General features: G+C 35.9%; 1 protein-coding gene across 1 annotated transcript in view; it reads left to right on the top strand.

Moving 5' to 3' along the window:
• Window positions 1-11,534: 11,534 nt before the first annotated feature.
• Window positions 11,535-26,725, top strand: part of CCDC146 (coiled-coil domain containing 146) — a 33,107-nt gene continuing 17,916 nt past the window's right edge. Inside the window, exons 1-8 of the mRNA XM_010184307.1 lie at window positions 11,535-11,624; window positions 11,855-11,937; window positions 14,200-14,409; window positions 20,844-20,905; window positions 21,357-21,526; window positions 22,144-22,217; window positions 23,140-23,367; window positions 23,851-24,037. Of these exons, the coding sequence (XP_010182609.1) occupies window positions 11,535-11,624; window positions 11,855-11,937; window positions 14,200-14,409; window positions 20,844-20,905; window positions 21,357-21,526; window positions 22,144-22,217; window positions 23,140-23,367; window positions 23,851-24,037 (1,104 nt within the window). The remainder of the gene's footprint in view (window positions 11,625-11,854; window positions 11,938-14,199; window positions 14,410-20,843; window positions 20,906-21,356; window positions 21,527-22,143; window positions 22,218-23,139; window positions 23,368-23,850; window positions 24,038-26,725) is intronic.

Genomic DNA, 26,725 nt, shown 5'->3' with positions numbered 1-26,725 from the left:
GCTATCAGACTGCCTACACTGTTCTCAGAAATGGGTGGGAGTGCTTGCATCACAAGTGATTAATTGCAGAGCAAAGTAGGTAGTGCTTGCAAGAGTAGCACATTTCAGTGAGTATTCCTGACTCAGAACTAGTGTATGTAAGAAAAATAATTGAAATGCATGTGTGCTGATCACTTAAGCAGTTTAATTTCATTCCTTGTTGTACATGGATTTTCTTTTGGGTAAAAAAACCACTTAGCTCTGTGTTGTAATCATCTTCTAACATCTGTTTCTTAACATTTGAGTGTTCTAAAACTGCTTTTGAAAGCCAGACTATAGTTCTACTACAGCAGGTGGAAAAGGTGAAAAACAACCCTTTTCCCAGTTTGAGGTTTATCACAGCAATAGCTTCACTGACACTTAGTCCCCTTCTTCCTGCAAATTTTTTTTTAACTTAATAGATGTATTTGTAAAAATTATTTAAATCCCAAAGCATGTTGAAACACACATATGTTTTGTTCCAAACGTTTTTCAGGATAGAGTCATAAACTAAGGAGAGCGAGCAGCATATTTTTCTTCCTTTTTTGCCTGTTAGAATAGTTAGCTGGAACATTTATTATTTGCATGGCACATCACAGTTAAAATTCACTGTTTTCTGATTCTGAGTGCTTTTTATTGAACTTTTCTAACTGAATCCTAACTGTTGAATTGGTTGTCCAGGAAACCCAACACAAAGCCTTGAATAACTCCCAAATTCTAAATCTAAAGCAAGGCAAGGAGCTAGGGAAGGAGCTCCCGTGGGCCTGTCAGTTTGGGGTATTCTTTTCTGTATACCTGATTTTCAGTTCCTGCTTTTCTTTTTGTTGTGCCTTGTATCAGCTGTAAGAGTTAATCATGTACTTTGCATGACTAACCACAGCAAATTGAACACTTCAGCTTTAGGTGACAATTGCCCTGTACTTTGTCATTTTTATTCTGCAGCCACCTTTGCCATTCTCACGTGGTTCCTATACAGTTTTAATGATCTATGTCATTTTCCTCGTGCCCCAAAGCAAGGCTACATGGACTTGTCTTTGTGCATTCATAGCTCAGTCAACAGCCAAATAACTTGCATGAGTAAAGGAGTTTTACACCAGTTCTTGTTTAATTAGTCCAATCTGAACAATTTCTTTCCCTCAACTCTATTTGAAATTACTCATAACACAGATTAAACATTAAACAAATGCTAGTCACATGCATACTCTGTAAATTCATGATCTCTGGAATGGTACTGACTTTTATAGATATCATATTGATAGTACAGGAGGGAGGCTTGGTTAAAAAAAACCCTACTTGTCTAACCTGCTACAACAATTCCTTCAGATTCCTGCATAGCGCAATCGTCTGGGCACTTTCTTGGGAAATTGGTTTTGAATCTGTTTCCTATCTGTTCTATATGAACATCCCAGTACCTGCCATGGTGCTTTTAGTTATGTGGCAAAACTCTGCATCTCTCCCTTTCAGATCATGAAAGTTCCCCAGCAATGAAGTGAAAGGCCCCTTCCTGGACTGCAATTTGGGTGTAAGACATTGACATCACATTGGTTTTGTTAAAAATGCATCACAGCTGAATGTTTTTAACAGTAGGTGAAATGTATGAATTTAATTTGTGAGTAAAATTTTAAAATGTTTTGATTGATAGGATCCTAATTTTTTTTCTATCAGTCTAAAATCAGGTATTTTCAGAACCTTCTTCTCCTGTATGGCTGCAGCTATCAAATTGAAGAAAGCGATGCCAGCCTCTTCTGAGGGGCTTTAGAAATCCTTGTTATTTGGGAAAACATATTTCCCCCACACAGTTGTTTGTTCAGTTTGCAGTGAACTCTGCTATCTGCTGTCTGGCTTTGGAATGGACAAACTATTCTGTATCTGTAAAAATAATAATAATTATCCTTGCTAGACTACATCTTATCAGTTGCCTCGAAATGTTTAAAGGCATATCAAATATTGTTATTAGTTATGACTGTTGCACTGCATTGAAAGCCTAAAATGTCATTAGAACTGAGTAACATCAAGAAAGGCAGAAATTTCTAGTAGTGCTGAATGTTAAAGAAAAGGAAGTTCTGATAATGATGTGAGGTATCTGAACTTTTCAAACGTCTTTGTCCTGAGACATTCATTCCTTGGTCCCTTATATATCTTCATTTTGAGATCCTTACTTCCTTCTTTGGATGAGATTTCTGTAATCTTGAGATACTCTGCTATCCTCCTGATTTTGTTACTAGTCTGATGTTCTGTTGCTAGGCTACCAGCAGTCAGTTTGGGGGCCAAAAGACCCATTTCTCCATCAGGTATCTATATGCTTCTCCTACCTGGAGAAGTCTTGTAATTGAGGACTGGTCTTTCTTCCTGTTCTGTCAGGGCATGTCCAACAATTTGTCAGATCTCTCTCCAGCCTTCAGGAACTCAAAGCAGTATGCCACAGCCCTTTTTGTGTTTCATGCCTCTTATCTTCCTTGGGATAAACGAAGCAAACTTTCAAAACTGATTTTTTCCCAAGATTTTGCCCTTAGAAAGAGCACTGAACAATCTGAGTCTGTAAGATGCTAAAGCATCTTAACTACGGCAGAAATATTGGATGAGATAAAAACTGAGAACTGCAATTTGTTTATAAACAAAGCTTTTTTCCAGAAAGCTTTTCTAGCTCCTTAGAGTGCTCTGTATAATACTTCAAACTGTATAGTTAAGCAATCATAAAACCCAAACCCCAATCTTTTTCAACTGTGAAAGGACCTAGCTGAATAATAGCTGATGATCACAAGTAAGAATTTTCTAGCAAGGTCTTCTGTTTGGTTAAAGGTTATTTTCTTGTTGCTTTGCGTCTTTTTAGGAGTTTATTTTTCCTTCAGTGGACTGAAGAGATTTCTTAATGTTACAGACATCTCTTCCTAAAGATGAAGAAAATAACTGAGAGCTCATGATATTTCTAAATTCTACTGAAGATTTTACTTCTGTTCCCAGAACTACCCAGTGCTTGCAAGGTTAAAGAAGTAATATATTTTGATTTAACAGACTTGTCTGCTTTATTCAAAAGCAGCATGAACCTTTTCCCATGATTTTTCAGAGCAAGGTTGTTTTGTTTTTCCTTTTTTTTTTTCCTGGCAGATCGTGAAATGTAGGTCAAATAGAAAACAACAAAGTTAAGACTGTGGGCAGATGTTAATTTAGCTAGTGAGTATGGCAATTTAAAACACAACAGCTTGCCATCTGATTTTTGGCTTAGTACTGGGAGTCAACATCTCCTGTAGAAGAGTTGCTGCAAAACATCCAGGTTTGTGTAAGCAGTTTGAGTGAGGGGTATGAACAAACCTGAAGCACATCAAAGACCATTTTGGTGGCAGAGGTGGGATATGTTAAGATTCAACTGATGCAGTAGGACTTTGATGTTTTTTGTAGACTTCAATGATTCTGTGATATGTTTTGACTGAGAAAGAGGATGAAAAGTAATTAGATTAATCTTCAGTTTTTCCTACAATGTGGAATATATAGCAAAAGTCCATACTAGAAACAGGTTCGGATTTAAGATTATTTTTTATTAATTAAATAGTTTGGAATTATTTTTTTTTAATTCAGTAGTCATTCTAGAATTTACTGCTGAGTATTTTCCTTCATCTGTAGCCACCACAGACACTGTAGTTGGCCAAGTATATGGAGAAAATAAACAAGAATGCTAAAAACAAAGTACAAATACAAAAGCTTCTCCCTCCTATGTCTTTTCAGAAAAATTCCTTTTTGATTCCTGCAAAACCCTGCTCGAAAAACAGAGATGGTGTAAGACTGTACAGCATATTCAATATGTTCCTTTTGAGATTCATGGCTAAACAGGTGACAGCAGGAAAGCCATCTCTTTTCCTGAAATGCCTCTTACCAGTCTCTTATCCCCCCTTTTACCGAGCCATGCAAGACAAAATTGACTGCCAGATGCAGTATTTTCTCACCCATTGTATCATCTTGATGGTGGCTGATTTTTTATATTTTCTGTGTAGGGACTGCATTTTCCCATGAACTGGGGGACGAAACTACTGTTATGAAGTATACCTTGGGAAAGAATTAATGATATTATTTTTCCTAGGTAACTATTTATTAGTTTTAGAAGCTTTTCAGCAGCTTATTTTTCATTAAAGGATGTCTGTCTGATCCATCTGTAATTACAAAAGTAAAATTGGAGAAATTCTATATAAGGGAATATAGTGCTATATCTACCATAAATAGGTATATTAATCTATTTCATGTATGCCTTTACTTTACCCCAACTCTCAGGTTTGTCTTGTTTATGTAGCATTGTCTGCATATAGCTTTTCTATGTGAAATACTTTGTAGACTATAAGCCTTTCAGTGATATATTGGTATAAAATACTCCATATCAAAAGAAAGTAAGTAGATATTAATAATTTCTGAGGCTTATTTCTGTAGTATTTGACTTTTGTCTTTTGAGTTACTGGCCTGTTGTATGTAGACCCAATGCAGCCAAGTCACTTTCCTTTAGACAACAATGTTCAGGGAACCGTAAAGCTTATGCCCTCACTTTGTGAAATAATGATATGCTATATTTTTGAAGTGCATGCAGTCTTTCTATTCATTATATTTACATTTTTCTTGGAATAGGAAAGAGGGCAAAATAGTTTGTGAAGCACTTTGTGAAGTACAAAAAAATCACTTTGTTAAATTATTTAAATTATTGTAGCTTCTAAATAGAAATGGCTTAGAAAGGTGATTTTTTTCCTGTAAAAATAGCACTTTTAAGGTAAAACAGATTTACATGTTAATGTGAATTTACACAAATGTACTTGTTACTTTGTTAATAATTTTTCTTATCACAAACATCAGGAGAGAAATGCCTGACTGAATTTATGCAACCAATAGCCTCGTGGGTTCAGGTATCATTGTTTATCACCTAAATTAATTATTGAGAAAACTTGGTGACAAATCTTTTTCTACTTGAAAGGCTAATAAATAGTCTTTTCCTTGGACTTCCCATACTTATCCTACAAATCTACTGCCTGTCAGTGGGTATGTGTAGTTACAGATGAGAGGGATTCCACCTTATTTGTTAACTGTAATGACAGCATTAATTTAAAAATCATATCACATTTTCCTTTACCTTCCACCATCATAATCTTTCTCTGGCATAATGATTGATTACTTAAACAAGGCATATCCTTCCCTGATTGTCTGCAGTGTAGCTATTCCCATCTGTACTTTAAATGTTTCCCAGTCTACAAAAAGGAAGGCAGAATTGCATTGAAATAGTGATAACTACAATTTATAATGTAACTAAATATTTAAAATATTGCTTTAGTGATTTTTATCTTCTTGTCTTAAAATACTTTGAAATATGTGCTGAAGCATGAAACATTTTTGAGTAGAGAAATTCTAGATTATTTTAGAGGTCTTAGTCTTCTATAACTCTGTATGAAGAGCTGAGACATATTGAAAAATGAGTGATGTAAATGACTGAATCAAAAGCATAATAATGGTGTTTACTGGGCATATATAAATTGTGATGCAACACTTTGCATTAAAACCAGAGTTTAGGTCATCTAAACATCTGGTGCGTAGGCTGAGCTAGTTAGTCACCTTTGGCTCCCTCTATTGTCAAGGTCAAGTATGAGCCTTACTGAGGGTGTTTCTTCTTTCTTATAAATGCTGGAAAGCAGTCTGAAATAATTTAATGAGTCGAATTTGAGTATTAAAAAGAATCAAAATCTTAAATACACGGGCTTAATTATTATCCCCTGTTCTCTCATCTCTTTTTGCCTTTCTTATGCTTCCTAGAGTATCAAGCAATACATTCTAGTCTTTGACTGCATGATTTGGAAAATATATGCAAGTGAGACAAAGTAAGACAGTCGATGTTTAGACTCAGTATACTTCAGAATAAGCTAGTTTCTTCTTTTGAGTAAAAAGTAGATATGTTAGCACATCGGCAAAATACAAGTTATCTTATAACTGATGCAATATTTGTTCAGCCCCTGCATCCTTATTAAGGATGCATCCACTGCATTTTCAAAATTTGACAGAACAGGGTCTTGAGGTAGCCTAGTCTTAAAGTCTTTTTCTTCCCTGAATGTTTAAACATTTAAATATTATCCAAAAGAGGTAAGAAAAGATCTTCAAATAAACAACACAGAGAGAAATTCCCAAATCTTACATATGCATATGAGTATATAAAAACTATAAAATATATTAATTCCTTGATATTTTCCTGTTGTCTCCTATTATGAGGCAAAAGAGTTGTTTGATGAGATCTTTTAGATGTTTGAAATAAAATTAACATAAAATGTTGGATCATTCTATGTGTTAAAATAACAGTAAGTATAGTCACAATGTCTTGTTATAATTATAAAAACTACAGCTTAGAATGAAGAAGTGGAAAGTGTTATTATTCCATTCAAGCTTAGAACATGTTTTAGTTATTTTGCAGTATCTGGAAACATAATTAGAAACACATGCTAGCTCCATCATTTTTCTGAAATACAGAGATTCTAGGGACTGTTGAAATTCAATCTTTCCTAGGAAGCCTTCATATGTTTCACTTTCATAATGAGTAATTGATGTTAATCACCATTTTCTTGATGGTGGCTATATTTATCTTCTATGCTTTACTTGATGTTTTCTATGAAAAGAGTGTGAGGAACTAGACCAACATTCAGATTTCATCATTTTTTTAAGTTTAAAATTTGGCTTAGTTTTATTGGTTTATAGAGAGTCCCAAAAGAAGCTTTAAAAGCCTTGAAATTCAAAACAGGAAACATCAACGTTCTTGGACTTCTTATTTATATCAGATTTGAATTACAGAAAATGTGTTTTGAAATTCCAGATTAGTTCATTGGTATATTGCTTTGAGTTGATTATCAAAAAGGATTTAATATAATCTGTTAAAATGGAGAATGTAAAAGCCTCCTGCACTTAATGTGGGGGTAAGGAGGTGTTGATGTAGTTGGGGCCAGAATTCATTCATTTTGCTGACATGGAAGCATACCTTATTTATCAGATGGGTCCTCTCCCTTCTGTGGTCTTAACTCCCATTCATATTCTGACATCTTGTCTTTCTTACCAACATCCACCTTCCAGCCTCGGAGAAATTACTGTAGTCCCATCTCCAGGGGCTTGTGGACCCAAAGTCAAGCTGGAAGGGTAGACAAGAGCTCCCTCAGATCCTGCAAAGATTGTCTGTAACCTCAGATTGTGCTCAATTTTCCTTGGAACATTCTTCAAGACATTTTGAAGAGAGTTCTGATGGTGAGCTGTTAGTAGCAAGCAAAGTCAAACTTATTACTGGTATGGATATAGAGAGAAGTTATGCAGGTATACAGAACAGCTATCTGAGCATAAGTATTCTTCTGTTTTTCTCAGGGATTCCTATGTTTAAAAGGTTCCTGCTCAAAGCCAGAAAATCCACCTCCTCCTGCTAGAAAAATATGAAGGATATGCCCTTCCCTTTCCCCTTTTCAGCAAAATCTTCCTCCACGGTCTTTATCATAAGACAAGATTAACTAGTACTATTATTTCATGAGACTTTTCACTGACTGAATGAAACAAATTTCTTTTGTAATTTGGGTTTGGGTTTAGGTTTGATTTGTTGGTTTTGTTTGTTTGTTTTTCTGATAGAATAGCCAAGCTTCAGATAGGTAACGTGAAAAAATGTAACAGAGTTAGAAAATTACACTAATGTTAATCAATTAAAGATGAGTGTAAAGTAAAAGGAAGGGTAACTTCATAGGATAAAATAAACATAACAGAAAAGTTAAATTAAAAGGGAAAGATACAAGTAAATTGAGTAATAAGATACATCCTTCCATGCTTTCTATGTAATTAGTTTTATGGGAGTACAGGGAAAAAGAAAGCAAAAAGTCACCAAGCAACCATCTGTTAGCAGCCAAATCTTCATCCAACTTTCCAATAATTCTCCATTTAGATAAGGAAAAATTATTTTAGTTTATTCAGATGATCTATCAATTTTGTGTGTGTTTAAAAAAATGTATGGTGTCCCAGTTCACTGTATAATGGGAAAGAAAAGCTGAGAAAAGCAAAATACAGTTAAGTATGACTGATGTGGAAAGGGCCTGGAAGACTCAACAGTTTAAGAATATCTCCTATTTACCCATCTATATTCCAAACTCCAGATTTGAGATTGTATAACAAAATGATCTCAGTTCTTTCCAGGGCATTATAGTTAACACAGGACTGGAAAAAAAATCCTCAGTTGCCATTCACAAGCTGTTTTTCTTCCTCACTACTCCATGTCCTCACTCATTCTTTTCCTTTTCAATGTAGCAACATAATTAGTTGAAATAAGGACAGCCACCATTTCACCTACCACAGCAACAAGAGAGCTTGTGAGCAGTAAAATGAGCTGTGAGTGCATCCTGGAGGGAAGGGGGAGGAGCAAATTGTAACTTCTTTTTTAAACTTGGGATATTACTCTTGTACACAGCTTTTTTATAGAAAAGTGGCTAATACAGATTCAACAAACAAGAAGAAAATTACCACAAACATTCAGTTAGAAATGATATGTTTGTGTGTATGTACATATGTAAATACTGTTGGCTATTTTGTTGTAATTTGGTTTTTTGTATGTTCTTGAATAATGACATTTTTTGAGCTAACTTGTAAACTTACTTCCCTGAGGTTGAAATCTGGAAGCTCCAATACTCATTACAGTCACTGCTGGCAAAGTATGCTGGTTTTTTAATTATCCCAGAGCTGATTCATACGTATGTTGCTTAGACTTGAGTGTTTCTACCAATAATCATAGAATCATTTAGGAAGGAAAAGACCTTTAATATAATCGAGGACAACCTTAAACCTAACACTGTCAAGTCCTCCCCTAAACGCATGTCCTCACGCAACATGTCTACACACTTTTTAATGTAACTAGCAATAGGATGAGAGGAAGTAACTAGTGATAGGATGAGAATAGACTGACCCCTACCTCAATACAACCTCCTTTCAGGTAGTTGTAGAGAGCATTAACATCTCCTCTCAGCCTCCTTTTCTCTAGGCTAAACAACCCCAGTTCCCTCAGCCACTCCTCATGGGACTTGTGCTCCACACACTTCAGCAGTTTCATTGCTCTTCTTTGGATGCATTCCAGCACCTCCATGTCTTTCTTGTAGTGAAGGGACCAAAACTGAACTGGTGCAGCCTCACCAGTGCCAAGTACAGGGAGATCTCTTCCCTAGTCCTGTTGGCCACCCTATCTGTGTTAGAATCCAGGATGCCATTGGCCTTCTTGACGATCTGGGCACACGGCTGGCTCATATTCACCTGACTGAAAAAAAAATTATAAAGGGTAGATTTAGATTAGATATAAGGAAGAAATTCTTTACTGTGAGGGTGGAGAGGCACTGGAACAGGTTGCCCAGAGAAGCTGTAGATGCCCCATCCCTGGAAGTGCTCAAGGCCAGGTTGGATGGCACTTTGGGCAACCTGGTCTGGTGGAAGATGTCCCTGCCCATGGCAGGGGGGATGGACTGGATGATCTTTAAGGTCCCCTCAAATCCAAACCATTCTATAATTTCATGACTGTAGTTCTATCCCTATTTTTTTTATCAGTAGGCAATGTATTCAGGGACTAGAAATCTGGTGTTTCTCAGCATGATAGAAATTTGTAAGGAAAAGAATTGCTAGTCCCATTCTAGGCATTCAGTGAATTTCTGGGAGCAACTGTTGATTCAGCTAACATAGCTTCTGAAGTTCACTTCATTTACACATCACCCACTATCACATATGTGGGAAAGGCAGCCTTGAAAGCATTATATATCTGTATACCAGGGCACCATCCCTTGTCTGGTTTTATAACCACAGATAGTACAATTTTTCTACAGTAGGCTCATGTTTTTCCTCCCTTCTTTCACAACTATTTCTTCCCCTCAAGCTGTTGCCTCTTTCCTTTCTTTCCTTTCTTCTTTCCCAAGAATCTTCTAGAAAACAGTGCGCTGTACTTTAATAACAAATCCTGCAATCAGGGTAGCCCAGCACTGACTCTGTGATGGCTCTCCAAATAAAGTTGTGGTAATGGAAACTCTCTGGTGATGGTAGTTTTCACAGAAGTCTCACCTGCTTTGAAATGCTGGTTGTGCTACCCATAGAGTCTGTCTGATGTAGTCCTCAAAGCTATGTGTCTTCACATAGTATAGGAACAGTTTTATTGGAATAGAGCTCTTAGCTCTGAACTGAACTAAGAAATTGAAAGTAAAATGTGTAAAAAGCTTATGGATATAAAGGAGAAGACATAGCCTCAAGGACAAGTAAGCTTATTTCTGCAGAAACATGGCCTAGGTCTGCAGTGAGAAGCTAAGCAGTAAGGAAAACTAAAACTCAGAGGTGTAGATCAGAGAAACATGGAAAAGGGACATTAGTGAGGTATGTACCACTCAAATAGGACAATTATGCCTGCATATGAGGCTGAGAAATAAATGGGTTGAAATAGGAAAATATTTTCTTTCTCACAGAAGAGCTAGTTAGTGTTCTGAACTTAAGTGATTATTATCTTTGGATGATAGAGAATGCCAAAATAAATATTTGAGACCTGCTTATCTTTAATCTCATGCAAACAACTGAAAGGCAGATCTGCTTTCCTTTTCTCAGGCCTGCAGACAGCAATGATTGTCTTTGCTACCATGAAATATTTTGCAGCAGATCTTAAAAAAGTACATAAATCAAACAGCTATCAACAAAGTATATATACTTCCTTTGGCATATTCACTTGAGTTCTGCTTCTCAACCTGGACTGGTTCTGAGTGGTTTCTCCTGGATGTTCAAGAAAGGGCCATCTACAGAATAGCCCACACAGGAATCTCTTAAGTGGCCCTTAGTTCAGCTTAGAGAAAGGCCTATCCCTGGAGGCCTTGTCAATCAAACATAAAGGTTGAAGTATGACTTCTGGGGTTTTCCTTGTGCTGTAGTAATTTTGTTTCTTATTTCAGGAGATCCACACAACCACATTTCTTGGAAGGTTCCCATAGAAGTTGCAAGATTTTACTTGCTACCCCAAAAGGCTAGCTATGGACTTTTATGGAGCCAGGTCACCTTATATTTTTTACCTGGATTTTACCTGGTTCTCCTTGGCTGTAACCAAAAGAGGGGAAGAAGTTTTCTAAACAAATAAACCAGAAGATACTATCATATTGCTGCTGTGATATTTCCCAGTGGCAAAATTTGGATCCTAGTCCTATTTCCTATTTTTATTAAGAAGGATTGGCTCATTGGCCCAAATTGCTGCCTTCAAGACACCTGAGGAATCTCATAAAAGATGGATATGCTGTATCACACACATGTGGGTTTTTCAGTACTAAATTCATGGAGTGGTTTGCTATATGTCTGATGAAGACCTCCACAAGCATGTAAGGCAATGTGTTTTGTGGCCTGGGGATGATCTCTCTTGAGCCCAGCTCCTCTTTTTTGAAAGCATATTGCCTGTGGACATAACACTTTAGCACAAACTGGACTTTATGCCTCAGTTTCACCTCTTCAGGCCAGCTAGTATATACCAAAACTAAGCCAATTGAGCAATGTGGAAAACAGTTGACTTAGAGCCTGAGTTCAAAGACAGAATTATCATGAAATATGAATACAGAAAGAAAATCAGGGAAGAACTGGTGGTATGGGTAGCACTGTAGTTGTGACAGACACATGCTTTATATTCTTATGCTTTGAATGTAAATAAGGAATTTTTTTCATCTGTGTGTTTGATTTGATTGTGTATTTGATTTGGTATGTTACCAAAGACTGTATACGCTAAAAGGCTGCCAGTTGTAGTTATAAAAAGTTGCAGTAGATTGAAAATATTAGTGCTTAAGAGATTTTAGAACTGTCTGTTTCCTTTCCACAGCTATTTTCTGCTGGAAAAATCACAGACAACAGAGTAGCTGAGCTGAAGGGAAAGTACACCCAGCTGCATAAGACTGTGATAAGGTACAGTATTTCTTTTTAAAACTTTGTTTAACCTTTAAGGCAATTCTGCTTATGAGAGAACCCTGGTTGTTCTGTCTCTGAAACTAAGGCCTAATTTAACGATTGTAAAACTAATTCAAGTCATATCTCCTTTCTTGAGTTATGCTGGGATTTGTTGTGCCTCCTGGCAATCTCAATGGTGGTAAGTACTAAGTAATATAAAGTAAAATCCTGAAAACACAGTTGTTCTTGAGGTTAGCTGAATTTTCTAGTTTCATATTAATAAAATGGGCAGTTAGAATATGGCCCTGACACCGTAAAAAGTAATCTGACTCTGTTCAGATTACCGCATAGCAAATATTTTTGGGAAGCAAAATAAAAAACAGTACTCCTAAACCAGTTCTTCTCCCTAGAAAATGCAACAAGCATTTTCTTACTGTTCACAACTCAACATATTACGTGGATTTTGGGTTAGTTGATTCAGAAGACTTCTACCACATTGATGTTCACTGAGCTGAAGTAGAAATCCAGTAACTGCTGAACTTAATGGACTTTTAGCCAGTGTTTAAAACCAGCCTTTGTTTGGAAAAAATACAAGCATATTACTACCTATTTTATTTTATATATGTATATATAATTCTTTTATATAGAACATTCTTTTAGGTAAGGACAATTCCTTTGTATGTATAATAAGTGAAATATGGCCTGAGCGAAAACAGCACTCAGCTGTCTTTTGTGTCACACATAAAACTACTGTAAACACCATGCACCAAAAGCATGAAAATGTTAGATGGTACATTACATCTCTCATTCTTTCCATGGTTCTCATAGGAGTACGATATTGCCATACTTCCGTAAAAAACGTTGATCGGAGAGATTCATGTCACTTTATTTACTATAGATGTAGTCACGTGTCAAAGCAAAATGCCAGTGCATGAACCAGTACTAATTCCCACAGATAAATTCCTCTTACTGCTAAAAGCAAGCAAGGGAAATCAATTACCAAAAATTGATCAGTATCTCCAGTATGTTTTAAGGACTTTTCAGACATCAAAAGTAGGATTCACTTGTCCATATGTTAACATGAATTTTAATTTTCACGTGACAAAATACTGTTGGCAACTATAGTGAGCAAGATCTGGTCTAGGTTCAACACTTAGTTCTTGTTTCTACTTTTATCTTTTTATTATCTTGAAAAAATCAATACTAAGAATTTTGGATTTATGGAAGAACTTATGTTTTTATGTAATTTAATGTAAAATCTATGTTTTATGTAAGTATTATTTTTGAAATGAATATGTATTACTGCAACCAACTATATTTTCCCCTAAAACAGCATATATTCTGTTGGACTTAAAGAAGATCTAAATATTGTATAGGATCTTATATATCAATAAGTCATCTTAACAAGTTACTAGTTACTATGTAAATATGTCACATATGAAGTTATTTGTTCGTGATAAAGGCACACTCTTGTTTCCTGTTGAAGTCTGTGGTTTTCTTATTTTCTGGTTTAAAAAAGGAAGTGGTTCTCCAAGTAGAAATGTTACAAAAAACAAAACTTTTCTACTATATAATTTCAGCTATCTTTATGCAGTATAGACATTTGTGTGTTTTGTGTTTTTATAATTACCATCGCAACTTTATTCTTCAGTGTGATATGTAATTTTGGTTTTGTTGCTAAGCCATGAATATAATCTTTGAGTTAAAATTTATGTATAGGGCTTCTCAATATGGGAGATTCTAAATTCCTTTGTTCTAAAGAATATTAAATTGCATTAAAAATATTAAATTTTTCATTAATAAAAAGAAGTGCTAGAGTTGTCCTGGTGAATTAGCCTGTTATTAGTCCTGTTATTAATCCCTATGCTGATGTGGATCTCGCCTTTGGCACTTCTTAGGATAAAACAGATTCTCTGTATCTTCACTGGTTCTAGGAGGTGCTAGACAAATAAATTCAACTAATTAACCATCTTTCATCTGGTTAAAATTTTATGGGATGAATCTCACTCCAACTCTAGGATGCAGAAGAAAACCCTTACATCAGATTGCTCTGCTCTCATGTCATCAGTGGATAATTCAGGTTTGAGCAGATCTCAGGAAGTCTCTGGTCCAATGTCCTGTTCAAGGCAGGGTCAACTAGGAGGTCAGATCAGGTTATTCAGGGCTTAATCCTATCTCATCTCAAAAACCTTGAATTAAATATTATAGGTAGGTAAAGAAGTATAAAAAGAAAGCTTGTGCTTCTCATTGCCTTGTTCTAAATTCTTCTGTTTAATGTAGTTTACAGGAATCTGAGATCCAGCTGTTGCAGGAAGCCAAACATCTTAGTGTAGAACTGGAACAACAGCAGAATGAACTGGAAAAAGCAAAAGAGTTCCCTGAAGAATGCTCTAGTGAAGTTTCCCAAATAAGGCAACAGCTTCTTACTTGCCAGAATGAATACGATGCTATTAAACGAAGAGAGTACGAAGTTCAAGTCAAGATGAAATGGTAGGTGGTAATGGTCAAATGCTGCTAATCTTATCATAGCTTATCTAGAAAGATAATAGCATAGAATAGAATTTCATCTCCTCTCCATTTTACATGGACACATTTCTTAATGGCTGTTGTTAAACAAGTTGCCACAAACTTTCTCCAGTAACAGCAACATTTCAGTGATGAATAAAATTACCCTAAGTGTGAGATTTGTGGATGTTTTTAATTTTAGAACATGCTCTGGTGTCCTTTGAAATACTGTTTAAAATTTACCACACTGCGTGATTAATGTTCAGACAGGCAAAATTAACAAGAACAATTCTAGTCTAGGACACCTTTAATACAAATGATTGAAGTGTCTCAGAGACCTGGTGACTGGGATTTTATGGAAACTACATTATAAAAAGACCAAATGCTATTTTTAACATCAGAAGCAGAAGTTTATTCAAGTTTTATGTTCAGGTGTTTAAAGGAGAAGTACTTCTATACTCTCGTGTCAGAAAAATGAGAAATTTGCTGTGAAAGAAGTGAATGCTTGGCACTTCTCTGAAAGGAAAAAAGATCAGAATAAGCTTGATACTGTATATATTTTAATTATCTTCATATATAAGTGTGTGATACTTGAAGCTTTTTTAGTAAAATTACAAACATTACTATTGTATTTTTTAAAAATGTATCTATGGAGATGAACTCATACTTTCATTTTGTTGGGTGGGTGCTATTTTTGCCTATCTTCAGTCCAGCTGTTATATAGTTCATGTATATAAATCCAAATAAATAATGTCAGCAGCTCAGCAGTTAAAACTCTTTTTCTGCAAGGAGAGCATAAGCACTGTATGAACTGCATAGAGCAGATTTTTCTGGCAGTTCTTTCTTGATTATTTTTTTAGAGCCAAATGTTTGCTCTAGGAGAGAAAGAAACTTGAGAGAGAAGCAAATTGGGAGTGGGAGAAATAGAGGAACATGGAAAGCATCTGGAAAAAATTATTTGGTATGAGATAACTAAGCTACATGAAGTCTCCTGAAATAATTATTAAATCCAGAATTTTTTGCAATTTCCAAGGAGTCTAGAAATTAGCTCTTCAGATATCATGCTTTTTACCCATTTGTCCTCATATCTTAAAAACATTTTTCAGTGATTTTGGATTGCTCTTCCCAAAAATGATGGAGTTTTATATGTTTAGGGGATATTTACTCATACTCTGTTTTCTGTCTCTGGTCGAAGGGAGATTTCTGTCCTACACAAAACACAGTTTAGGTATTACTTCAATTACCCTTGCATATTTGCTGCAGTAATTCTTATATATTAATTGAATATCCTATTGTGTAGATTAAAAACACACTTTTGGGGTCAGTCATGGTGTGAAAAATGTTCTTTCACTTTAATTAGAAACTTCCTCTCTTTGGTCTTGCATATTACATGAGATCAAAACCAGCTGTACAGTCTGACCAGAGGTCCATAGGGCGCAGGATCTAACAGTGACCAAACACGCAGCCATGGCCATTTCTGATACAGGGATATCCTGAGCCAAATTCCTCTGTATTTAGGAATACTCAGTTGATTCTTCTTCCTTGAACTTCTCCTGTCTCCACCTCAGCTACAGAAACTTCAGGCATTGCAACACCCTGGGCAACAAGTTCCACAGAATAACTACACAAGAGCTGCCACCTCTTATCTTTGTTGAACCTGACTCCTACACCAGCTTCTTTTCTTGTCCTGTAGTTCCTGTATTGGATAAGACACTGAACATCTGATCCCCTCTTCATCTCCACTGCTGCCAGATGGTTTGAAAGATCTCTATTACACACACACGCACATCCCCCCTCACTTAATTTGTCAATGTTCTAAACTGAAGAGCTACAGGTTATTTAAATGTTCCTTGTTTGGCATCTGTTTCATGCGTGGTGGTAGCATTGGATCTTACATGTGTTGTGGATGTGGAGTGAGGAGGATGTGCCTTGGTTATGTGTGGGTTTGTTTACTGAGAGAGAAACTGTTTTTCAGAAATAAGGGGAATTTTAATATTGGAGTAATGCAGAATAAGCAAGACTGGTAGAATACAAATCTATGTGGGGAGCAGATGAATGTATCGTAGTGGGGAAATGAGCTATGAAGACAAACAGGTAATGGCTGTCAGTACCTCTTTATAAAGAGGGGATGGGTTCAGTGTCTGTGAAAGGCAGTGAAAATGAACGTCCAGAATAGAGTTCTGAGTAGCAGGTGATGTAAAATGAAGATCTGATGTATGCCTGATGATTTTATACAAATAATAAAGCAATGTCTTCAGGAACATCTGTGTGCATGGGTGGTGTCACTGACAAAGGGGAAGCTGCATCAGAGATAGTGTAAGTTTGCCATTAGGTGACTACTTGGTTTCCTTCATTTCTCGGAAGTACAGAAACTCACAGTCCAACATTTCTTGGCCCCTGAACTCTCTGGAGCACAGGTTCTCTTGTTGTCCAACTGTGTTAATACAGTCCCAGCTCTGCTTGGCACTTAACAAGTAAACTTCTCTTTGGGAATTATGACTAATGGCTGTTTAGTCTGAAATAAACATATTGCTTATTTACCTTCATATGTATAGCAGGTAGGAAACATGGAGGGAAAAACCTTTTAAAGGGAATATCTGTGTCTCATATCTATTGCTTTACCATTTCCCTAAAAGCCTTGGATCTTGTCCACTCAGAAATACTGCTGAGCTGGAAGGGAGAGAGAGCCTCTGCAGATCTTCTGCCTCCCCATTTCTGTAATCCCTTTTTTTTTCTGAAGCATCCCTCTAGTCTCTGCTGCCTTTACCTCCTGCCTCAGTTCACTTTCTCTGGTAGCTACGGACACTCGCCACCCTTTTGGCACTCATATTCAAAACTGACAACAGTAAACTTTTTAAGAGTCATATATCTATGCCATAACAATAGCAAAGTTATTTTTTGTATTTTTTAGTATTCTATGTTCTTTTTTCCATATTTCTTTTCCTATTTGCTTGTCTCTGTAAATACTTTCTCTCCAGATCCGATAGCTTTTTCAACAGCTGAAGTTGGTTATTTCATCTTCTGTTTTAATTCTTTATTGTTCCAACAAGTATTCAACATTCCAAGAGTAAATTTAAACTGCTTTCAGCACTGTTGTGTCAGCAGGTATTCAGAAATTTTGTAACTCTTTCATAGCTTGAATAGGTGCATGAGGAATTCAGAAGCAGCTCTGATGTGCTTTAGCTGTTGGGGAAGTCACCCTGAGGGTGACTGCATGTGTATGGTGTACCCCCACTGCTGGTGCATGCCTCCTCTTCAAGTTTGTGGCACAAAATAAAGAAGAGCTGCTTTTCTTTATCAAGTAATAGTATCAACAATAGTTTATTATTGAGAAATAATAAATTTACCATCTAAATACATAGATTCATAGAATCATATAAATTAATTTAACATCTAAACTATATATTTAAAAGTAAGCAATTAATAAATGATCTATGACAGGAGTCTGTGAAGTTAAAGGTACCTGATTCTTTAAAACAATTTTCTTTTAAAGCCTAGGTCCAACCTGCAGCCCTCACAGTCATTTGTGCAGGTAGCAACGTGGCTATTCACTGAAGTACTATGCACTCTTGCATGCAAGTCAGGATTGCAAAACTGAATTTGAGCTTGTAGCAGCATTGCAAATATGGATAATTATTTCAATGCTTGTAATTATTTCAGGATTAGTCACTCAGTAATTAAAAAGTGAAAGGTTAAGCTGTTGCCCATAAAGAGTTACAAGTCAGAAGTAAAATAAATTGAGTTGAAGTTGAAGTTGTTATCAACTAGTCTTGTGACTGCGTTCTCCAGTACATACAAACTAATTACAGCTAAGAGCTGCCTCATGCTGGCAGCTTATGAGCTGTGATATCTTCTACTTGTGGTCACTATATTTTAGTTGTGAGATGCTATACACCTTCTATGGATTCCTCAGCAATCCCAGCTATGGGTCAGAGTAGCTTAAGGAGTTTGATTTCTTGCATTATGGGATTTGTAATGATAACAATATTCTGGGTATTTTGTGAGCTGAGGAACTGAAATGCACCTCCGTTGACAACTACTACTACATTTCCTAATCTCTCTGATTTAATTTTTTTTATTTCTGTGTCAGTTTGCAGCTGCAGATGTCTCTCAGGGAAAAGTCTGGAATGCATTTTCATTAATGGTCCAATTTTCCAAATGCTTTTTAAAACTCATTACATCTGCATCCATGATAGTTTTTCAAGTAGAGTATGGAAAATAAAGCAGCTCGAGAAACATTGGCAGACACCAATGCTTAAACATAAGAGTTTCATCTTCTTTTCATTATGTATGTTGTTGTAGGTATAATAATGATAATAACAAAAACCACATAATGTTGAAAAATACCCTTGGCAAAGAAGGGCTGTAAAACAATGGGAATTATAAATACCTAATGCCACTTGCAGCTGTTTTGTTTGTTGTTGTGATTGATGTCTAAGTATTTTATAGGCAGTTGTGAGGCTGATGTCCATTTATCATAGATTACAAGATTCAAATGCTAAATGGATAGACCATATTTTCCCTACTTACCTTACATTAATCTTCTGTGTCTACATAGCTATTAAATCCAAGACTGAACTTAAAATATTTGAAGAATCTTATTTGATTTCTTAATCTGAGTTAATTATCCTGGTCTCCCTTTAGAGTCAGATAGAAATATGTTATCTTCAGCCAATATTTTATTATCCTAAAACAGGTACCTGGGATATCAGATCACCTGCCCTTTGGTGATTCCTGCTTTTATCCCTAACAGTAAAGAAGCGTAGGGATGTTGGCATTGGGGTACCTGGATGACTTTTGGATATGGGCAGCTGGACCGAAAGGGAGAGATTTAGCTTCTTTCTTTTAGTCTCTCTCTTTTCACACCTTCACTGTTTTTTGTGTAATCCATCTGTCAGCTCTTAAGGTAACTCAACTTGGTGCTTGCCATTCAGTGTTGTCTCTGTTTATGTCACAGAAAATGAGGTGTTCAAATCGTTTTACTTTTGCTGGATGGAAAAGTCTTTGTTGTGAAACTGGAATGACTCCACAGGAATCTGTCCTCATGAGTGAAGAATGTGACAAAAGAAAAACAGTGTCAACTTTGCTTCCCCCCCCCCCGATTTTTGGGATTGTTCTCTTGATCGTCTGGCATGATATTAAAGAGGGCACAGCACGGACTGATGACGAGCAATGCAGCACCTCTTTAATCAGTTTGCACAGGACTTATTTAATCAGGTTTTGTGGCAGTCAAACATTTACAGGTACTTTTGCGGAATGGACATTCATTATAATTAGTGTGATTATGCCAGTCCCAAGGAGTCCAATTAGGAATCCTGCCAAAATGTGTTGGAAGTATGAATTCTTCTTATTAACTTATTTATACACTTAGACAACCTGTTGGCAAGTAAAAACATTGTGTTTGACCCATGTGGCATTCCAGTACAAAACAGTCAGTTGTAGCTTATGGGCACAGTACACAGCAGCAAACCAAAGATGCTATCACAGAATCAAAGTAGCTCAGTTTTCAGTGCAGTTTGATCCCTGTGTTCTCTCTCACTTATTGACTTTAAACTGGAACAAAAAAGGAGTAGTTCCTGACCCCTACTGCAGCAAAGAAGAAATCACTTTATGGTGTTTCCTCACTTGTACTTGCACTGTACACCTGCAAAATACACCTGTGTCTTTCTTCACTCTTCTGTGCAATTTCTTAAGTTACAATTGATTTTGCAATATAACTTTTTTATTTATCATTAATTTTATCAATTTTTGGGGAAGACTGATCTAAATTCAACTCTTTTTATTAGATTTTTTTTTTTTTTTTACAAACCAATTCATTCTGTGGTTGTTCTAGCATTCTGGCATTCAAATTACTATGCCTCATTGACTTAGTCTACATTCCCTGTCACGTTTCGGGATTGTTCTTTTCACAGAAGCCTGTTCAGATTTGAGGAGCTTCACTTACCATTGTTTACAGTGTGAATGTGTGTGTGAGCAATCACTCCAAGGAAGACGAAAGTTTCTCACTAGCACCTGTGCTATCTCTGATGTGTCGTGGCTGTGTGCATATTTATAACCCACCTACTCTTTCGTTTTGCCTCAGTTCCATGGAAAAATTCTGTTTTCTGAGGTTCAGATGAACTTTGGGTGCCTTCTGTCCTGTTATACTCTGCTAGTATAAAGACAAGGAGGAGGTAAGGCTAAGAAGAATCAGGCTCAAAAAATTTAAATGTGCACTGTAGAAAAAAACTGCATGTGTATGACTGGTCTTTCAGGACTTCCAGTTACCAGTTAGCAACCTTCCTTTAAATCTGGCCTCTTTTCGATTGTCCCTGATGACAATTCACTATGCATTTTAGTGTAACACAAGATAGGCTTCCATACTTTTTATTGTTTGGCATATTACTAATATATTTGTCTCTGTTTTTATTTTCCTGTAGCTTGCAAGAAGAAAAAAGATTTCTGGAGAGAGAATATGAAAGAATTCCAAAAGAAGGGGTAAGTATGAGACATGGGGAAAGCCATGGTTTATGTTCTGTTACCTAACATAAAAACATCAATGAAAATGTTTTGTGTAGCTCTAGAGTTTTTTTAAATGTAGAAAAATCAAGAGGTAGATTTTATAAGAGAGGCTAACACCTGGCTTTTCTTAAATTTATGCAAGATTTTTTTTTACTGTATTCAGTGAATGGATACTGCATGTAAAGATAGCTGCAAGTTTTTGGTTCAAGGATGTGAGTATGGAAAATATATTTGCAGTCATAAATCCTGATAGATATGTGTGGTTTTGTTGGAAATAAAATTCTGCTGGTTATTGATAGAAGAAACACACAGCTGATAAAAAAATATGTTTCATACCTGTTGTAAAAAATGTTTTCATCATTCAGTATTAATTCTGTAATATCATAAGCCTGTAAAATATAAAAGGTAAATTTTTTTTTTTAAGGATATAGATAAGAAAATTGAACAGTTGAAAGAAAATTGTGATGAGCTCCGCAAAGAAGTAATGCAAAGGAAAACAGAAATTAATGCAATAAAGGAAGATGTTTCATCCAAACAAAAGCTGATGTTAGCAGACAAGAAAGAAGTGGAAGAGCTTCTGGAGAAGCAGAAAAATTTAAATGTAACACAAAATTAATTGTGTGTATATGTATTGTGTGTGTGCATGTGCTTGTATGTGGATATGGGTTCACACATTTGTCCAAGGAAATGGTGAATCTTCTGGATGTTGCTTGTCATTCCAAATTCATTAGATGGCATTACGTTATATATTACATCATTTTCAATAAGCACGAAACGTGCTGCTGTGCCATATCAATTATTTCTCCTTTAGGAAATAACAGTCATGGTTTTGATTTAAAAAATGGTTTCTATAGTGACATGTTTGCTATGTTGTGTTATTTTAGGCTGCTCTAACATATGCTTAGATCCAACTTAGTATAGATTTATGCTGAGAATAAAAAAAATTACCCAGGTCTTTGCTACTTTCCTGTCCATGGTATAGATAATCAGATGTATTAATAATATTCAAGAATAATTTTTATCTTGCAGATATAATGAAATAGTAAATATTGTAATGTTTAGTTTCAAAACTAGCAGCTACAATTCCCTGGGACAAGCTCAAGTGATTCCAAAATATGTTTCATGGTCATTTTCACCACAGTTCTGGGTGAATATTACATCTATGAAATCTCACCAGATTTTGAGGCTATCAACCTAAACTTTCTGTTTTGTCACTAGGATGAGCTAGTTAGCATCCCTGATGTTACAGCACAACTGGCTGAAGAAACTGAGAAGATGAATCAGAGAAAAATGTATGCTTTTAATACCTAATTATATATACATCAATATGTATGTATGACTTCTTTTCATCCATTTGTTACAGAGATGGTTGAGTATAGTTATTGATTAAAATCAGGATCAACATTTTTAAAAGCATCTATAGTCCACTTAAAATCCATGCACTCTACTGAAAAATATATTATATGCAGTGAAACATTTAAGTACATCAAAGAAAAATTTAGGACAAAGCTTCATAGTAAAATACTTAAACCATCTTACCGTGCTGTGTTACTATATATCAGGTTTACTTAGTAGATATTTAATGGAAAATGTTACCAAGTAATCTAGTGATTAGACTTTTTTACAGTTTCTGGTCCTCAATGACTGCATATTAGCTTATCTCTGTTGACCTCAATGAGACTAGCAGCTTTCACAGCTAAGAGTCTGGCATGAGCTAAATAATCATCCTCCCTTGATACTGTCAGAGGTGCTTTGCTGTAAGCTCCTGATGTGAACTCTGGTCTCTGATATTTCAACATGGAAAATGCAAGCTAGTAGCCAGCCTTTTTTTTTTCTCTCTTTTGTGTAGTCGGGTTTTTTCTGCCCCAAAACATGACATGTGCTGCTTTCTGTTGGTGTAAAATCTAAGTACCCATGTACTTAGTAATTTTGACAGAAATCAGTTTACTAGAAGTCTTTTTAAAACTGTCACGGTGCTAAACTCCCTGTTAGTCCCATGACCATTTTCAATTTTATTGTTGAACTGTATTGGCATTTGAAGATTTGAACATTTTCACTGTATATAGTCTGCTTTAATATAGAAACATATAACGTAGATAGTTGTGATGTTGAAATGATTTTCTGTGTCCATGAAAACCTGCAACTTACATTTTGCCATTTAAATATGCATGTGGAAATGTTAACCCCTGCTGTTTTGTTAAAATATATCCACAGTGATGCAGAGAAAAAGAAAGAAGCCCTTAATGACCAGATAGAAGAGTTGAATGGTACACTGAACGCCATTGAAAAAAGGACTGAAGAGATTTTGCAAGAAAGAGAGGATGTAATGAAGGAATTGGATAGGAAACAAATTTTGCTAGAAAGAAAAGAACGAGAAGGCAATACTTTGACAAAATTACTGGAAATGGACAGAGAGAAGGAATCAGTGGCCCAATCAGACAGGTCAGAGTAGTAGATGGAAGCCATGTGGTAGGAGTGAACAATCCTCTGTTTTCATAGATCTATTTCTATTTTCTTCTGTATTGCTTATGTTTTGAAGTTTTATGCTGCAACCAGTGTGGACTAGAAATTATCAGGCTTGTTCTTGACTTCAGAAATGTTTATATAAACTGGAATCTATGATCTGGCTTGAAGACCATCAGAAAACCTAAGCAATTGATAAAATCTTGGGAAAGTGAAGCTGAATTTTGCTCTGAAAGGGGAATCTTTTAGAGGGTTTCTCTTTCCACTGAAAATATACTTTTTTACCCATGTAACCCATAGCAAGTAAATTGATTAAGTTATAAAGATGCTACCTTATTAGGAAATTTGTATCAGTAGCTTATGAGTTTATCTTGCTGCTCAGCCATAATGATGCAGTACTCAAAAACCATTAAAAAGATGTCTTGGTTACCTGTTTCTAAAATTCTGTGTCTATCTATACAGAGAAGCTCTGAAGTATAATTTAAATAAACGTGTCTTGGAGAGAAAAAAGGAATCTGATATTCTCATTCACAAGCAAGCACAGAAAGACAGAGAACTGCAAAATCTAAAAAAGATGGAATTACAACTGAATATGATTTATGATTCCTTGGAACAAGATAAGCCATATTATAAAAGACTCAAATTAGAGGTCTGTATGCATTGATCATAAGTATTCTAAATTTTCTTGTAGGAAACTGTCTTTGAAATCTTTTGACTGGTCCTAAAAATGGGAAGGGGAGAAGACTGTTTTAAATCTTATGCACATAAAAGTGTCAAGAATGTTGCTGTCTCTAACAAAGAAACCTCTAGGTGCTATGGCTGTAATAAAAATACTGCATCAAGGTATATTTGGACTATTAAGAAATTGATTTTATGTGGGAGCATTCTGTCAAGGAGAACTGGGAGAATATATTGGCAGTGTTGTGTTATGTCTTTAGAGCACTGTGGAATTGTGGTAGTTTATGAGTGAAATAATATAGTGACTTGCCCACTAGCATCAAAGAAATTTGTATCAGAAAAATACAGCCAAGTACTCCATGTCTCCCAGAAGATGAAAAAATAGATATTTTTAAAATTTGAAGGTTGTTTGTACATTATTGTAAATAATTTATAATGCATTTAGCATTATTCTAGGGGACAGGAAAGTAGCATTATATGAAGTTAGTATTGAATAATACGAAATAATTCTCTGCTTTCTCTTTGTTTCCACTCAAATTTCACCTTTCTCATTTCCTTCCCAAATTACTGTTTCACCCATTCCTCTTCCCATACTTATTTACTCTCTTCTGGTTTATTTGTCCCTTCTACTATGCTGATTGTAAAGTCTAATTCTGCTGGACTATTCAAAGCATTTCCTTTCTTTTCTCCTTCCAATTATTTCTTTAAAATATACTTTGTCTATAACTTTTTTGTATTATCTTTCTCTCATCAGTGGTTCTTCCATTCTCTCTTTCTTAAGCTTTTCTCCTATACTAGCTCCTTACTTAGTCTAAATTGTAAGTCAGTCTTATAAAATTAATCTTGCTTAGGTGAATATTTTTTTACAGGACTTGATGTTTCTTACCGTGGCACAGAGCCCTTGAAATTTTTCTTGGTCCTTCTAAGCAATTCAGAGCAGAAAAAAGTCTTGTTTACGTCACTGTAAAGTTTTTGGAAATAACTATACGATATCAAAACCCACACATACTTAGCATTGCTATTTAAACAACTCTAAACATTACTCAATATTTATTATTACTAAATAATATATTTTTTCTGTATCCCTTGAAATTCCTCCTGAATTAATTGCCTGGTAATATAAGCCTACTTAGGAGGAGGGAGGAAAGCTCTATAACTACGCCAAAAAAGTTTTACATTTAATTTCCTGATATATTGATTAAAGGTCGGGCTCATATTCCAGACTTCGATCTTAAGGCTCATACTGAGTTTCTGTTCAGTATCAGCAAACAGAGTCTAGGAAATGGTATTTTTTCCTGTGTTCCTATTGAAGAAATATTACTGGAGGGAGAATCACAATTGTTCAAAACTATGTAATGCTAAAATCGAATGCCATGACTCACCAACAGCTGTAGTTAGAGTTCACTGTCTTGGGTAAGCTCCCAACCCAACCCAACCCTTTTACACTGTGTGAAAGTACAAGAGGTCAGTAATGAGGGCAATAAGACCCATAAAGTTTGAGTTGCATTGCAGAGGATTCCCGCAGTGCTAACACTAGGCGATACTACAGGCTTGTACGTGTCCTGCAAGTAGCAGCATCCTGGGGATTAGGGGAGGCAATGACAGCAGTGGTAGAAGTGGAATTCTCTGCAGCATTTTAATCCAGAAGTTGCAGCATGCTACTCTAACACAATCAGGCAATGGCAATATAGTTGTTTTAACCCATCTTCCCCATGCTATGTGTTTTCTCTGATTCCTTTCTTGGAGCATTTAGAAGAGCAGACGTGGAAGCAGCTCTCCTCTGCAGCATGGTCAGTTCAAAAATGCAGTACTGGAGTTCAAAAAGCTGGAGTGGCAAGCTTGATTCTTCTTGGCTTTTGCTCTCTAGAGACTATTTTAATTTGGAAGACTTAGGAGCACACCTAGAAAAAGCTAAAATGTTTTAAGTAGTTAAAGTTCTTTTAACTACTTTAAAAAGCCAGATTTTTATTGATCCTGTGTGAGTCCAAGTGAAAAAAAAAAATCACAAGAATTAATTGCAAGTATAAAAATGCGATTGCAGAAGCAGCAGTACATCAGTGTGCTTCCCCAAATTTCTCCTAAATCACGTGTTAAGTGCAAAATATTGGTTTATAGAATAAGGAAATTACAGGAACACTTCCTTCAAATATGTTTTTCTTCTTAGTAAGCTGTGAAAGGTCAGCTATTGCTAAACACCAACATTCTGTGTGAAAGAGAACTGGCCGCTCTAGCTATTGCCAGCACGGAGCAGAACTGCTGTTTCTCTCCGTGCACGCCTTCTCTTCGGTGAGGCCAATGCAGAGACAGCCAAAAGTGCCTGAGTTTAGTCATGTCTTATATGAACAAAAGTCCTTAACGGATTAAAGATGTTTATATGAGCTTTCTACTTTTAGACTCAAGAACTTGATGGCACCTTTAGAATCCCATCTTGAAAATGTGGAAATGCCTACTTGCAGCCCCTACAGCCTTTTACATCGCAGAAGTGGTAACTAATATGTGCTCCACAGAAAGGCTGTGTTTGCTTCTTCCGCAAGAGTGAAAGCAATTTGCTTATAATAGGTATTTTTGACCTTTTAGCAAACCTAAGTCAAATCAAATCTGTCTCAGAGTTGGCAGCTGAAACCAAAATAACTCCAAAAGTTGATCTTTACTGTGCCTC

The sequence above is a fragment of the Mesitornis unicolor genome, unplaced genomic scaffold (assembly GCF_000695765.1).
Source record: "Mesitornis unicolor isolate BGI_N332 unplaced genomic scaffold, ASM69576v1 scaffold27785, whole genome shotgun sequence".
Taxonomy (NCBI): Eukaryota; Metazoa; Chordata; class Aves; order Mesitornithiformes; family Mesitornithidae; genus Mesitornis; species Mesitornis unicolor.
Note: the sequence above shows the minus strand (reverse complement) of the source record. Positions and strands in the feature narration are given on the sequence as shown.